Source organism: Sardina pilchardus, chromosome 6 (assembly GCF_963854185.1).
Source record: "Sardina pilchardus chromosome 6, fSarPil1.1, whole genome shotgun sequence".
NCBI lineage: Eukaryota > Metazoa > Chordata > Actinopteri > Clupeiformes > Clupeidae > Sardina > Sardina pilchardus.
The window spans coordinates 21,633,566-21,647,328 of NC_084999.1; the positions used below are offsets into that span (position 1 = coordinate 21,633,566).

General features: G+C 40.4%; 2 protein-coding genes across 9 annotated transcripts; both read left to right on the top strand.

Annotated features, from left to right (window-relative positions):
- LOC134082972 (carcinoembryonic antigen-related cell adhesion molecule 5-like) lies at positions 1 to 4,349 on the top strand. 2 transcript variants are annotated; one of them, XM_062539045.1, is made up of 7 exons: positions 1 to 131; positions 1,360 to 1,686; positions 2,541 to 2,810; positions 2,969 to 3,241; positions 3,472 to 3,592; positions 3,710 to 3,772; positions 3,821 to 4,349. In XM_062539045.1, the coding sequence occupies exons 1-6, from the start codon at positions 86 to 88 to the stop codon at positions 3,732 to 3,734; spliced, it is 1,062 nt and encodes a 353-aa protein (XP_062395029.1). In that variant the 5' UTR covers positions 1 to 85; the 3' UTR covers positions 3,735 to 3,772; positions 3,821 to 4,349. The 2 variants fall into 2 exon arrangements, with proteins under 2 accessions (XP_062395029.1, XP_062395028.1); XM_062539044.1 differs by having other exon boundaries at positions 3,710 to 4,349.
- Positions 4,350 to 4,756: 407 nt separating this feature from the next.
- On the top strand, positions 4,757 to 13,189 carry LOC134082970 (carcinoembryonic antigen-related cell adhesion molecule 5-like). 7 transcript variants are annotated; one of them, XM_062539043.1, is made up of 7 exons: positions 4,757 to 4,858; positions 6,751 to 6,833; positions 8,097 to 8,423; positions 9,823 to 10,092; positions 10,255 to 10,527; positions 11,385 to 11,505; positions 11,623 to 13,189. In XM_062539043.1, the coding sequence occupies exons 2-7, from the start codon at positions 6,788 to 6,790 to the stop codon at positions 11,645 to 11,647; spliced, it is 1,062 nt and encodes a 353-aa protein (XP_062395027.1). In that variant the 5' UTR covers positions 4,757 to 4,858; positions 6,751 to 6,787; the 3' UTR covers positions 11,648 to 13,189. The 7 variants fall into 7 exon arrangements, with proteins under 7 accessions (XP_062395027.1, XP_062395022.1, XP_062395025.1 ...); XM_062539038.1 differs by lacking the exon at positions 4,757 to 4,858 and adding an exon at positions 5,010 to 6,195 and having other exon boundaries at positions 6,761 to 6,833; positions 11,626 to 13,189; XM_062539041.1 differs by lacking the exon at positions 4,757 to 4,858 and adding an exon at positions 5,013 to 6,296 and having other exon boundaries at positions 6,536 to 6,833.
- The last annotated feature ends 574 nt before the right edge of the window (positions 13,190 to 13,763 follow it).

Below are 13,763 nucleotides of genomic sequence, written 5' to 3' on the forward strand. Positions count from 1 at the left end.
TATTGTGCAATGATTTAGTATAAATTCCCGAATGTGAACAGGCAGTTTAAAATTGCAGAGATCTCAGCGCTATCAGAGAGGGAAGATGGCCTTGATTCTTCATGCTACTCTGGCTATTGCCCTGCTGACAGGTAAAGATATTAAGGTCTTTTTTTAAAATAGAAACTATGTTTTGACTGTATGGCTTTCTGTCTTTGACAGGCATGTTTAATTTTTTTTTTTTTTATCCAACAAAAGTCATGGAAACGGTTGTTTGTCACCTAGCATGAGCTTATTGTATGAGAGATGCATGAAAGACTGTATGATATGACATGTCATTGTCATTGGACAAGCGGATTGGAAGCCATATGTTAGCCAAATATACCTTTACCCTCTGTTTTGTGTTTTATTCATCATGGGAATGTCTGGGTATCAGACATGTTTGCACGTGTTCACAGCCACTGATGGACGATGATTCTGGCATTGCAACTATGCTATGCTGGCAAAAACGTTGTTTAATGCTTAATACACGGCAGCTTATACAACAAAACCTATAGTTTAGAGTGGCACTTTGAACGTGACAATAACCTATGACCTCAAGTTGGGAATCCTCAAAACTGCTTGTTCAAACTCTAATCTTATCGCTTGTGCACATAATTAAAGCGGGTTCTCCCCATCTTGAACAAACAGCAATGGTTTAGTACATCCATGCAACTTATGTACAAATGCACTTTGTACATATGTAAATGTACACAGTACATTGTACTGATTGTACAAATGTGTGCTGTTTTTTTTAATATATACTTTTTGCATTTTTAAAGTCATATCACTATACTGGCATGTGCTAAGATCCTCATTACCCAGTTCACAGAGCCCTCTTTGGGGTGCACACTATTGCCCCTTATTCCACTGCTTGGTTGAATTCCCCATTGTTCTGCGTTCTATAAGGTGGGCATTGAAGTAGTTCCAATGTGTTGGCCGTATCACACTTGAATATTAATTCGCCAAACTCGTTGTGAAGTTTAAATGATTCACATTACATACAAGCTGTAAAATACAGACGTTCAGATAGTAACAGGCTAACCTGTGCAATTCCTTTAAATGCAACCATGCAGAAAAATATGCACACTCCCAAGCAATGGTATCATTACCCAGCTATGTGCTTAACAATTACTGGAAGCTGCTGATGTACAGTATTTTATCAGCTAAGGTTGCTTCTTAGTATATATATATATATATATATATATATAGAGAGAGAGAGATATAGATATAGATATATATATATATACACACAGTATATTCATATTTGTATCTGTCCTGTATCTACATGTAAGTGTAATTTAAATATTATGCCATTCCTAAATTAATTTTCTTTCACAGGGCTGGGTTCAGGTCAACAGCGGTCCTTATTACCTGTTGGCTCCACCAAGAGAGCTGTGGGGGACACCATGAAATTCAACACAGTCAACCCGCCAGTCCCTGGTTTTACAGAGATCGCCTGGAGGTTTCAAGGGAGCCCCGTTATCACCCACCTGGGGGGCAGTGACACCTTTGGGTCTAACTACTCTGGCCGTGTCCAGCTAGACACGCGGACTGGCTCCCTGGAGCTGCACAATCTAACTCTGCAAGACTCTGGGGAGTACACAATCACCATCAGGCTTGCAGGAGGCGCAGAGCTTAGTGGGAGAACGAACCTGACAGTCCTGAGTGAGTGATTAAGAGTGCATGGTCAGTTAGACTCAGCCTCTTTACATTTTGTTCTGTGATACTGTCTGTAACTAACATTAAGAGTAATACTGTAAGTTGTTCTGTCTTGATTCCTTTTTATATACACACCACACCTGATGGACACAAATTACAGCTGCTGTAAATATGACAAATTATGTTTGGTAGTGCCGCGTGTGAGGGTTTTTAACAACGGAAAGACCCAATCGCAGACCAGCTTTGTTTATAATAAATAAATCAGGCGACAGAAAAACAAAAAGATCCCCATACTCCAAGAGGGTTCCAAAAGAGAAGGCAGAAGAACGGCATCATAAGAACAAGGGCAGTGGATATTCAACAGTACATATTCAAACGGCAGGTTTAACACAGTCAAACATGAAATAAACTCTTTCCAGGACACTTATAGTTAGACTAAAGACAGCACAGAGTAAGTAAGTAAGTATTGTATTTGTATAGTGCTTTTCACAGATAATATCACAAAGTGCTTTACAATACATAATAAAATACAAATAACAAGAATAAAAGTCAGGCATAAGATACACTTTTTAAAGGAGAATAAAATTGGAGTACAAATCGGCGAATGAGAAAACAGTAGCCAGTTTATTTATGGCTACGGGCCGAACCACATCCATGGGTATATCTTTATCAACCTCACCCTCACTTGTGCCATTGCTAAAAATGAAAGCCAGTAATAATGTGAATCATTCTTCACAAAAGGAACACTTACGTGTTATCCCAACCACCTCAACAATCTTGCCAAAGAAAAAACAGAGAAAGACGATGTGAACTCACTTTTTGTTGTTGTTGTTGTTGTTTGCATCTTGATTTTATGACAGATCCTGTCTCTCTCTCAATCGTGGCCAATGCGACAGAGCTGATTGAATTCCACGGCACCGTGAAAGTCACCTGCATTGCCTCTGGCTCCTTCTTCACCGTGAAATTCCCTGGCGAAGGAGACAATTTGTCAACCTTCTACCAAGGCCTCGATGGGAGAGCGGAGCTCTCCAGATACGAGAAGGCATACCGTAGAATGAAGCCTTTTGTATGTGAGGCCTCCAATGATGTGACTCCGGTGGTCGTTAGGCAACTGGCTGTCAACGTACTCTGTAAGTCTAACCTTAACCCTAACCCTAACCCTTAGACTGTCTGTTATTCTGCTTAATATAAAGTTTGCAAATGAACACGTGAGGTGAACATTGTTGAAATGAAATATGAGTACCGGTAAGCATAATGTGTGATACAGCAAGAGCCTTTCTTCTTACAGATGGACCAGATGAGGCGGTCATAGTGGCTTCACCAAAGGGCCCGTCCTATCGCCCTGGCTCTGACGTCACCCTTTCCTGCTCCTCTGAGTCCAACCCTGCTGCCCAGGTTCAGTGGGCTCTGAACGGAACCCTGCTGGGCAGAGAGGGACCAGAACTCAGACTGGACAACGTTCAGGCCAGTCAGAGTGGTGCCTACAGCTGCTGGACTAGCAACAGCAAAACCGGAAGAAAAATGGAGTCAAACACATTTCTTATCACAGTGTCAGGTTCAGGTAGGAATATATGAGAGTGATACTATAACAACTTGAATTAAACTTGAATTTAATTGGATGGGTGGAATCAAATTAGACAAACAAAACTAGTTGAAAAAGACTATTTGAAATTACGATCCTCTATTTGAACCGAGTGCTCACCTGTAAAGGATATTTGGTAAAGTTGACTTGTTTAGTGAAGTATTCCACTGTAATCTTCCTATGTCTCTTGTCTTGTCTTGCGTTGTCAGGCTTGAGTGGAGGAGCCATTGCTGGTATAGTGATTGGATCATTGCTAGCTGCAGCTGCCTTGATCGCTATCGGACTAGTTCTGCTGGGCTTCAGATTCAGACCAGTGAAGGGATGCTACAGGTACAGTACATTCACTGGATTACCAAATCGTAGACAGACCATTTACACTTTTTCATCTTTATCCAGTAATTCAGATAATTGATGCTGATCCTGTGAAATGTGTTTTGTGTTCAACAGAAGGACTCCTACGGGGACTGATTGAATCTAAAGAGGCCTTGTATTTTACATTGTTTGTGGAAGGACTGTGAGGGATTATCAATGAAGGGTAGAGGTGTAGTGGTAAAATAAGAGTTGGGTAAACTATGCATTTTGTGATCACAGTCAGGTGGACTGGTATCAGATTTTTAAAAAAGACTTTCAGAACCTTTTTGATGATGGTGGAGGTTATCGTCTATAACAATACCAATGGTATTAAATGTAAAAAAATCTTGCAATGACTCCTCCAGGGTTCTGTAGTGTTTACTTGTCTCCATTACATCACTGATGAAGGAGTTTTAAGTTAATTTAAGTTTTTATGTCTCGATGTGTAAATTAATGGCATATTTGTTATCTGTTTTATATTGTATAGGCAGTACTTTGGAGTATGTGCTAGCCAAGGCTATGTAGTGACAGCTAATGCAAGAGCTGAGGCTGGTATAGATGTATTTATTTACATTTTTAACTATTTGTACATTTGTACATTTGTAATCTTGGAAATACTGTATCCACATTTCAGTTATGCATTTCTTGTCTACAAGTATGAAAATGAAACATGAAAAGGTTCAAGTGCCTCTGACTGAGAGGGCTGCACATTAAAGTTGTGATACTGTAGGAATCATGTTTTGGTGTTAGCCGTCTTTCTCTCAACTCTCAACAAGTCTTTTTTTCACTCAACATCATCAAAAAAGGCAGTAAGGCTTTATTGTGCCTGATTTGCTTTGCATTTCATGTATACATGAAGTCAGAGGCCTTATTCCTGCATTGCAACTAGCATTCTTGTAATAGATAAATAAATAAATAAATAAAATAAAAAATATATATATAACAAAATAAATAAATAGCTTGTGCTAGCCTTGTCATGACTCTTGCAACTTGAGGGCACAGCTCCAGGGTGTTTCTCGGTGCCCCCTGACAGCAGTGATATGACATGCCCAGCAATTCACCAAAACCACATGGCTCACAGTGATGATGTCATAGCTGAGCTGGGACAGCCCCCTCAGAGAGAGAGAGAGAGAGAGAGAGAGAGAGGGAGGGAAACATAGAGAGTGAGAGAAGGCTAAAAAGCACTTTCTCCAAGAGTGACTGAGAGAAGAAGGGAAATCGTTGCCCTGCGGACTGAGAAACTGTGTTAGTGATCTCTGATAAATTATCTTTGCCAGGCAGAAACAAGGGAAAGCTAACATTGCTCAAAACAGCGCCAAACCTCGTCAGCAACTTGCTCTAGCAGTCTGTCTCAAACCGACTACTTCCGTGAGTACACTTTCGTACAGCACCCTATGTGCCCTGTGTGCTTACTGGCATAGTGTGCACATTTTAACAGAATAGTGTCGTCTCATATCAAACGCTAACCTCCGTGCACTTCACGGAAATGACGATCGTAACGTTTAAATATGTTTTTATTGGTGTCCTCAATTCCACCGTGACATGGTCGTACTGTGTCAAAACATGAACAGTTTATGTTGTAACTTGCTTGTACCTCTGTAAAGTGTGTTTTCCACCGCTGCTGCTTCAGATTTCTCTACCGCGATTTCTACGAGTTTGAAAATACTCCCTCCCCTTCCGTTATTTAGCCAACATGGCGTCCGTTGAGGGCGAGAAGTGTCCAGCGTTCCACACTCAACTTTTTGACCGTTATGAGTGCACCATCCGGGGACTTGCAGTGCCCTTCGTATCGTTCGAAATTTCAGTGTAAACGCCCTCACGCACTCAAATTAAGTATTTTAAGTGCAGAAGTGCGCGGTTTGAGACACAGTGTAGGTGTCTACACATAAAACGAAGCACCAACAACTTGGTTCACGAACCCGAATAAAATAAGACTGTTATGAAGACTTAATTAGGCCCACCCCTTCCTGCTCCTCATGAAGGAAAGTCCGTGATTATTACTGCGTTCATGCACCTCGGACCTTCGGAAATTTCTGACCTCCGATAGCGGAAAAATGACATGAACGCTAGGTCGGGTTGGATTTTTTGCTCGGAGACTCGTGCGGAAGTTTTGTGCCCCGAGGTGTCCGACTTGACGTCACTATCACATTCTCCAACCACGACGGCCTCCCTTGCAACAACAAATGAGGTGAATTTCACTGTCATTACGAATAGGCTAGGTAATTTGTCACTAAATTAACAACACAGGTAGAAACACTCGCCCAAGACATTTTCCTTCTTGCTCAACCATACTAAGCAGTTGTAATAACGTTTATGCGTTTCCTGTATTTATTTTCCGAACTGATCTCATGAACACACTTTTTTCGGAGGTCGGGACTTTTTAAAGGCGGGTCCTCCGAGGTTCCGAGCAGCATGAACGCAGTATATCATACAACGCTCCAGTGTGAGATCTCGCGTGACGTTTCTGCTTCAGATAGGGTTGCGGTCTCGAACTAATTCTAACTGTACAAACTATTCCAACGTTTACAGACTGATTGGTGCTTCGTTTAATGTGTAGACACCTAGAGCAAGTTGCTGACGAGGTTTGGCGCTGTTTTGAGCAATGTTAGTGGCTTAAAAATGCGAATTTGTACTAACCCACTGTTTGCTATTTTGGGCTGGAGCTCTTGATCGTGCTAGCTCGGTAGGCTACTGCGTGATCAACGGAAAATGCTTCTTCCGTGGCTGATGTATTTTCATTCAGAAAAACACGTTTTTTTAAAAAATTTCTGCCAAACTTAAGCTTTAATTAGTAACTTATAATGACTAACAAATGGCTAGTATGCTATATACATGTTAGTAAGCATCTAATTAATGGTGTTTCTTAATATAAAGTGTTACCCTAACATTCACATTCCAAATGTTTTTTGATAATCCTCCCAGGTCTTAAAACCTTCTACACAGCATCTGAAATGTGGTATTAATAAACTTGCCTTGCATGGTCTTGCTTGGACTTGTCTTGACAATTGTTGTGATACGCCTCCGGTAGAGTATTAACCTGTAAAACACATTTGTTCAGTAAGACAGGAAACAGGCCCTGTCCATTAGGCCTATTGTGCAATGATCTAGTAGGCCTATAAATTCCTGAATGTGAACAGGCATTTGCAGAGATCTCAGCGCTATCAGAGAGGGAAGATGGCCTTGATTCTTCATGCTACTCTGGCTATTGCCCTGCTGACAGGTAAAGATATTAAGGTCTTTTTTTAAATAGAAACTATGTTTTGACTGTAGGCCTGGCTTTCTGTCTTTGACAGGCATGTTTAAAGTTTTCTTTTCTCCAACAAAAGTCATGGAAACGGTTGTTTGTCACCTAGCATGAGCTTATTGTATGAGAGATGCATGAAAGACAAAGTGTAGGCTATGATATGACATGAAATTTCATTCGCATTTCAATTGGACAAGCCATAGACTGTATATATAGTATACAGTCTTTTGTTTGTTTTGCTCGAGGGGAGGTGGAAAATGAGCGTATTTCCAAAAATTTGGGAAAGTTGCCAAAAGTTTGGACACACCTTCTTATTCAAAGAGTTTTCTTTATTTTCATGACTATGACTATGAAAGTTGCAGATTCATACCGAAGGCATCAAAACTATGAATTAACACATGTGGAATTATATATTTAACATAAAAGTATCCTCCGCAGCAGAGGTGACTCTTGGTCTTCCTTTCCTGGGACGGACAGTTTCTTTGTAGCGCTTGATGGTTTTTGCGACTGCACTTGGGGACACTTTCAAAGTTTTCCCAATTTTTTGGACTGACTGGCCTTCATTTCTTAAAGTAATGATGGCCACTCGTTTTTCTTTACTTAGCTGCTTTTTTTCTTGCCATAATACAAATTCTAACAGTCTATTCAGTAGGACTATCAGCTGTGTATCACCCCTGATTTCTGCACAACACAACTGATTCCCAACCCCATTTATAAGGCAATAAATCACACTTATTAAACCTGACAGGGCACACATGTGAAGTGAAAACCATTTCAGGTGACTACCTCTTGAAGCTCATCGAGAGAATGCAGAGTGTGTGCAAAGCAGTAATCAGAGCAAAGGTGGCTACTTTGAAGAAACTAGAATATAAGGCATATTTTCAGTTGTTTTACACTTTTTTGTTAAGTACATATTTCCACATGTGTTAGTTCATAGTTTGATGCCTTCAGTGTGAGTCTACAATGTCAATAGTCATGAAAATAAAGGAAACTCATTGAATGAGAAGGTGTGTCCAAACTTTTGGCCTGTACTGTATATATATACACACACACACATATGTGTGTGTATATATATATACATATACTATATATATATATATATATATATATATACACACACACACATATATATATATATATATATATATACACACACACAGTATATTCATATTTGTATCTGTCCTGTATCTGAGTGTAATTTAAATATTATGCCATTCCTAAATTAATTTTCTTTCACAGGGCTGGGTTCCGGTCAACAGCGGTCCTTATTACCTGTTGGCTCCACCAAGAGAGCTGTGGGGGACACCATGAAATTCAACACAGTCAACCCGCCAGTCCCTGGTTTTACAGAGATCGCCTGGAGGTTTCAAGGGAGCCCCGTTATCACCCACCTGGGGGGCAGTGACACCTTTGGGTCTAACTACTCTGGCCGTGTCCAGCTAGACACGCGGACTGGCTCCCTGGAGCTGCACAATCTAACTCTGCAAGACTCTGGGGAGTACACAATCACCATCAGGCTTGCAGGAGGCGCAGAGCTTAGTGGGAGAACGAACCTGACAGTCCTGAGTGAGTGATTAAGAGTGCATGGTCAGTTAGACTCAGCCTCTTTACATTTTGTTCTGTGATACTGTTTGTAACTAACATTAAGAGTAATACTCTAAGTTGTTCTGTCTTGATTCCTTTTTATATACACACCACACCTGATGGACACAAATTACAGCTGCTGTAAATATGACAAATTATGTTTGGTAGTGCCTCGTGTGAGGGTTTTTAACAACGGAAAGACCCAATCGCAGACCAGCTTTGTTTATAATAAATAAATCAGGCGACAGAAAAACAAAAAGATCCCCATACTCCAAGAAGGTTCCAAAAGAGAAGGCAGAAGAACGGCATCATAAGAACAAGGGCAGTGGATATTCAACAGTACATATTCAAACGGCAGGTTTAACACAGTCAAACATGAAATAAACTCTTTCCAGGACACTTATAGTTAGACTAAAGACAGCACAGTAAGTAAGTAAGTATCGTATTTGTATAGTGCTTTTCACAGATAATATCACGAAGTGCTTTACAATACATAATAAAATACAAATAACAAGAATAAAAGTCAGGCATAAGATACACTTTTTAAAGGAGAATAAAAATCGGAGTGCAAATCGGCGAATGAGACAAACCAGCAAGGAATGGACAAGCAGAGATTAGATACAAAGAACAACAGCAGGTGCTCACACAAAAGACAGGAAATATATGGGAAGAGCCAGTGTTGGGTAAACAAAACCACATGGCACAAGAACACAAGACAATACCCCAAATGTCCAGCAGGGCAGTTCATCAGTCACAGGCCGAGACAGAAGGTGCCTCTCATTTAGCGTTTATACATCCTCCCTAGCTCCTCAGGCCTCAATCCTCACTGATTTACTTAAGGAATGATGGGGCGGCAACAATGATAGTCTATCCCTTCGTCTATCTTTCTTTATGTAGATCAGTGAGGATCGAGGCCCGAGGAGCGAGGGAGTACGTATAAACGCTAAATGAGAGGCACCCAGAGACCGAGTCCTCAGGGGCGATTCTAGCATCAGACCTTTAGGGGTGCTCAGCCCCTAAGAGAGTCCTGCTATTACTGACTTCACACTGGCTACCTCTGTCTTTGACAGCAGAGCAGGAATTATGAAAGCTAAAATTATATTTGAGACTCCAGCCAAACTTGCAGAGACAGTAGCAAGTTTATTTATGGCTACGGGCCGAACCACATCCATGGGGTATATCTTTATCAACCTCACCCTCACTTGTGCCATTGCTAAAAATGAAAGCCAGTAATGATGTGAATCATACTTCACAAAAGGAACAGTTACGTGTTATCCCAACCACCTCAACAATCTTGCCAAAGAAAAAGACAGAGAAAGACAATGTGATCTCACATTTTTTTGTTGTTGATGTTGTTGTTTGCATCTTGATTTTATGACAGATCCTGTCTCTCTCTCAATCGTGGCCAATGCAACAGAGCTGATTGAATTCCACGGCACCGTGAAAGTCACCTGCATTGTCTCTGGCTCCTTCTTCACCATGAAATTCACTGGCGAAGGAGGCAATTCGTCAACCTTCTACCAAGGCCTCGATGGGAGAGCGGAGAACTACAGAATCAGGGAGGCATACCGTAGAATGAAGCCTTTCGTATGTGAGGCCTCCAATGATGTGACTCCGGTGGTCGTTAGGCAACTGGCTGTCAACGTACTCTGTAAGTCTAACCTTAACCCTAACCCTAAACCTCATAAAGACTGTGTGTTATTCTGCTTAATATAAAGTTTGCAAATGAACACGTGAGGTGAACATTGTTGAAATGAAATATGAGTACCGGTAAGCATAATGTGTGATACAGCAAGAGCCTTTCTTCTTACAGATGGACCAGATGAGGCGGTCATAGTGGCTTCACCAAAGGGCCCGTCCTATCGCCCTGGCTCTGACATCACCCTGTTCTGCTCCTCTGAGTCCAACCCTGCTGCCCAGGTCCAGTGGGCTCTGAACGGAACCCTGCTGGGCAGAGAGGGACCAGAACTCAGACTGGACAACGTTCAGACCAGTCAGAGTGGTGCCTACAGCTGCTGCGCTAGCAACAGCAAAACCGGAAGAAAAATGGAGTCAAACACATTTCTTATCACAGTGTCAAGTTCAGGTAGGAATATATGAGAGTGATACTATAATAACTTGAATTGAACTTGAATTGAATTGGATGGGTGGAATCAAATTAGACAAACAAAACTAGTTGGACTATTTGAAATTACGATCCTCTATTTAAACCGAGTGCTCACCTGTAAAGGATATTTGGTAAGGTTGACTTGTTTTAGTGGAGTTGTAGTAGAAATTTTGGATTACTAACAAATATTATGTTTTAGAAGTGAATACTAATTAACATTTATTACATAGAGGTGATTTAACATTACATTTTCATATATTATGTGTATGCTTTTCTATACATTCAATACTGTGCATCAACTTTTCTTTGCCTGTCGTTTGCTCTCTCCATGTCATGACTTTCTAATAAAGGTCATGCGACCCCTTTTGTCACGAGCTAAGGGTATTCTGCCTGAGGCAGTAATATTAGGAAGACCCTGACAGAGAACATGCTACGAACAGAGAATGTTGAGGGATGTATATGTATTGTATTGACCTATTATCTTACTTACTTGGAGTTCCCACATGACTTGCGTATGGTGTGTGGATCACATGCTATGTCCAAGAAGTGTTCATGTATTGTTGTATTTTTGCATGTACAGTATGAGGAGTTTTGGGAAAGACCATTGTACCCATGTGATTTGTATTACCACAATGTAACTAACCATGTATAAGATGGGCCTTGCCCTAGAGATCTTCGAACAGTGTTATCAGAGCTATGATGTGGCTACTGACCTGTTCCCGGTGTCGTCAATAAACCTGCAGTGTTTTCTCACACCTGAGTGTGCCTGGAATTTTTGACCACAGAGTATTCCACTGTAATCCTCCTATGTCTCTTGTCTTGTCTTGCGTTGTCAGGCTTGAGTGGGGGAGCCATTGCTGGTATAGTGATTGGATCATTGCTAGCTGCAGCTGCCTTGATCGCTATCGGACTAGTTCTGCTGGGCTTCAGGTTCAGACCAGTGAAGGGATGCTACAGGTACCGTACATTCACTGGATTACCAAATCGTAGACAGACCATTTACACTTTTTCATCTTTATCCAGTAATTCAGATAAATGATGCTGATCCTGTGAAATATGTTTTGTGTTCAACAGAAGGACTTCTACGGGGACTGATTGAATCTAAAGAGGCCTTGTATTTTACATTGTTTGTGGAAGGACTGTGAGGGACTATCAATGAAGGGTAGAGGTGTAGTGGTAAAATAAGAGTTGGGTAAACTATGCATTTTGTGATCACAGTAAGGTGGACTGGTATCAGATTTTTAAAAAAGGCCTTCAGAACCTTTTTGGTGATGGTGGAGGTTATCATCTATAACAATACCAATGGTATTAAATGTAAAAAACATCTTGCAATGACTCCTCCAGGGTTCTGTAGTGTTTACTTGCCTCCATTACATCCCTGATGAAGGAGTTTTAAGTTAATTTAACTTTTTATGTCTCGAAGTGTAAATGAATGGCATATTTGTTATCTGTTTTATATTGTATAGGCAGTACTTTGGAGTATGTGCTAGGCAAGGCTATGTAGTGACAACTAATGCAAGAGCTGAGGCTGAGGGGTGTTTCACAAAACCTAGATAAGGGATTAAGCCGGGATTTTTTGGTTATCCTGGATGAACTTACCCTTGACTCGGTTTCACAAAAGAGATGCTACATAAGTTGCCATGGGAATTTATTCTCTGAAGCTAGCCTGCTCCCGACCAGGCTAACAGCCAAGATAAGTTAATTCTAATGGTAATTACATTATCTGATTGGTTCAGCTAGCTGTCATTCAAATCAGACCTGCATGCGATTTTTGAAAGGGTTGTATTCCATTTATATACTATTTGCTACTTGCATTTACTCGCAAAACACAACAGAATGTCTGCCCAATACCATTTAGATATCATTTAAATTATGGTGGCCTTATAATTAATTACAAAATCGTTGTTTGCATCTTTTTTTGACTGACGTTTGATGAATAGCCTACTGTAGTAGTTGATTGGAAGTGGAGGGGACATATTTCGAAGGTGTTTTCAACTAATTTGGTTTAAAGACAGAATAAAGTCATACTTTGTGCATCTTTGCGGAGGCAAGCGCTTTCTTAATGACGTTGCGTGCCGAGACAAGGAAGCTCTCACACGTGGGTGCATACGTAAATTTGCATTCAGTTGGTCTGACACACCTACTCCCACTATGTAACAGAAATAATCATGATTCCCCATCCAAAAAAGTAAAACTTTACCTCGTTGTTGTCTATATCAAAAGCGGTTGTTAACTTTGTGTGCAAGACGCTATTTTTTGCGTCTTTTTTATTCCAACCGTGAGCTATTTGGGGGAGAAACGAGAACGCGCACACATCCCGAATATCTTACACCTGGCTTGACATAGACGCTCCTGTTCATCCTGGATTGGCGTTAGTGAAACGGGTTTAGCAAGGATGACTAGAGAAAGCTATGTCAAACCTGGCTTTATCGATTATCTTGGATGTCTTAATTCTGCTTTTGTGAAATACCCCTCTGGTATCCTATGTATTTATTTACATTTGTAATCTTGGAAAAACTGTATCCACAGTTCAGCTACATTATGCATTTCTTGTCTACAAGTATGAGACTGAAACATGAACATGTTCAATAAATGCCTCTGACTGAGAGGGCTGCACATTAAAGTTGTGATAGGAAACATGTTTTGGTGTTAGCAGTCTTTTCTTTTACCTTATCTGTTCAACATCAATCAACAAAAAAGGCAGTAAGAGTTTATTGTGACTGATTAGCCTTGTGTTTCATACATGACAACAGAAATATAATCAAATCAAAGCTGTATAAGATGGACAACATTATCTCATTGTCTAAGTTCACCTCATTATGCCCAGGTTATATTGCACTACACATTGCCATTTTCATAAAGTAGAATTGCTGATAGATGTGTTTGTGTTCATTCTTTTGCATACAATTGCATACATTCCCAAAACTATATGAGGCTGTGAAATTGGATCGATGATCATTATTGAAATACTGATACTAGAGCAAAGGCATAAGTCAGAGGCATTATTCCTGTATTGCAACTAGCATTCTTGTAATAAATAAATAAATACATTTATTTATAAATAAAATAAAAAATATATATAATAAAATAAATAAATAGCTTGTGCTAGCTGACTCATGACTCGTGGTTCCTACTCAAACAGCTTCATATGATTTATTTTAAATATATTAGCCAGCTCACTATAAATAAAAGCAACTTGAGGGCACAGCTCCAGG

Excerpts from the sequence above, each read along its gene's own strand:
- LOC134082970 (XM_062539037.1), top strand. The coding sequence starts at position 6,163 with ATGTGTAGACACCTAGAGCAAGTTGCTGACGAG. Across the intron at positions 6,196-6,760 it reads TAGAGCAAGTTGCTGACGAG|AGATCTCAGCGCTATCAGAG; the intron begins GTTTGGCGCTGT and ends AGGCATTTGCAG. Across the intron at positions 11,506-11,622 it reads CCAGTGAAGGGATGCTACAG|AAGGACTTCTACGGGGACTG; the intron begins GTACCGTACATT and ends TGTGTTCAACAG.
- LOC134082972 (XM_062539044.1), top strand. The coding sequence starts at position 86 with ATGGCCTTGATTCTTCATGCTACTCTGGCTATTGCCCTGCTGACAG. Across the intron at positions 1,687-2,540 it reads AACGAACCTGACAGTCCTGA|ATCCTGTCTCTCTCTCAATC; the intron begins GTGAGTGATTAA and ends ATTTTATGACAG. Across the intron at positions 3,242-3,471 it reads TATCACAGTGTCAGGTTCAG|GCTTGAGTGGAGGAGCCATT; the intron begins GTAGGAATATAT and ends TTGCGTTGTCAG.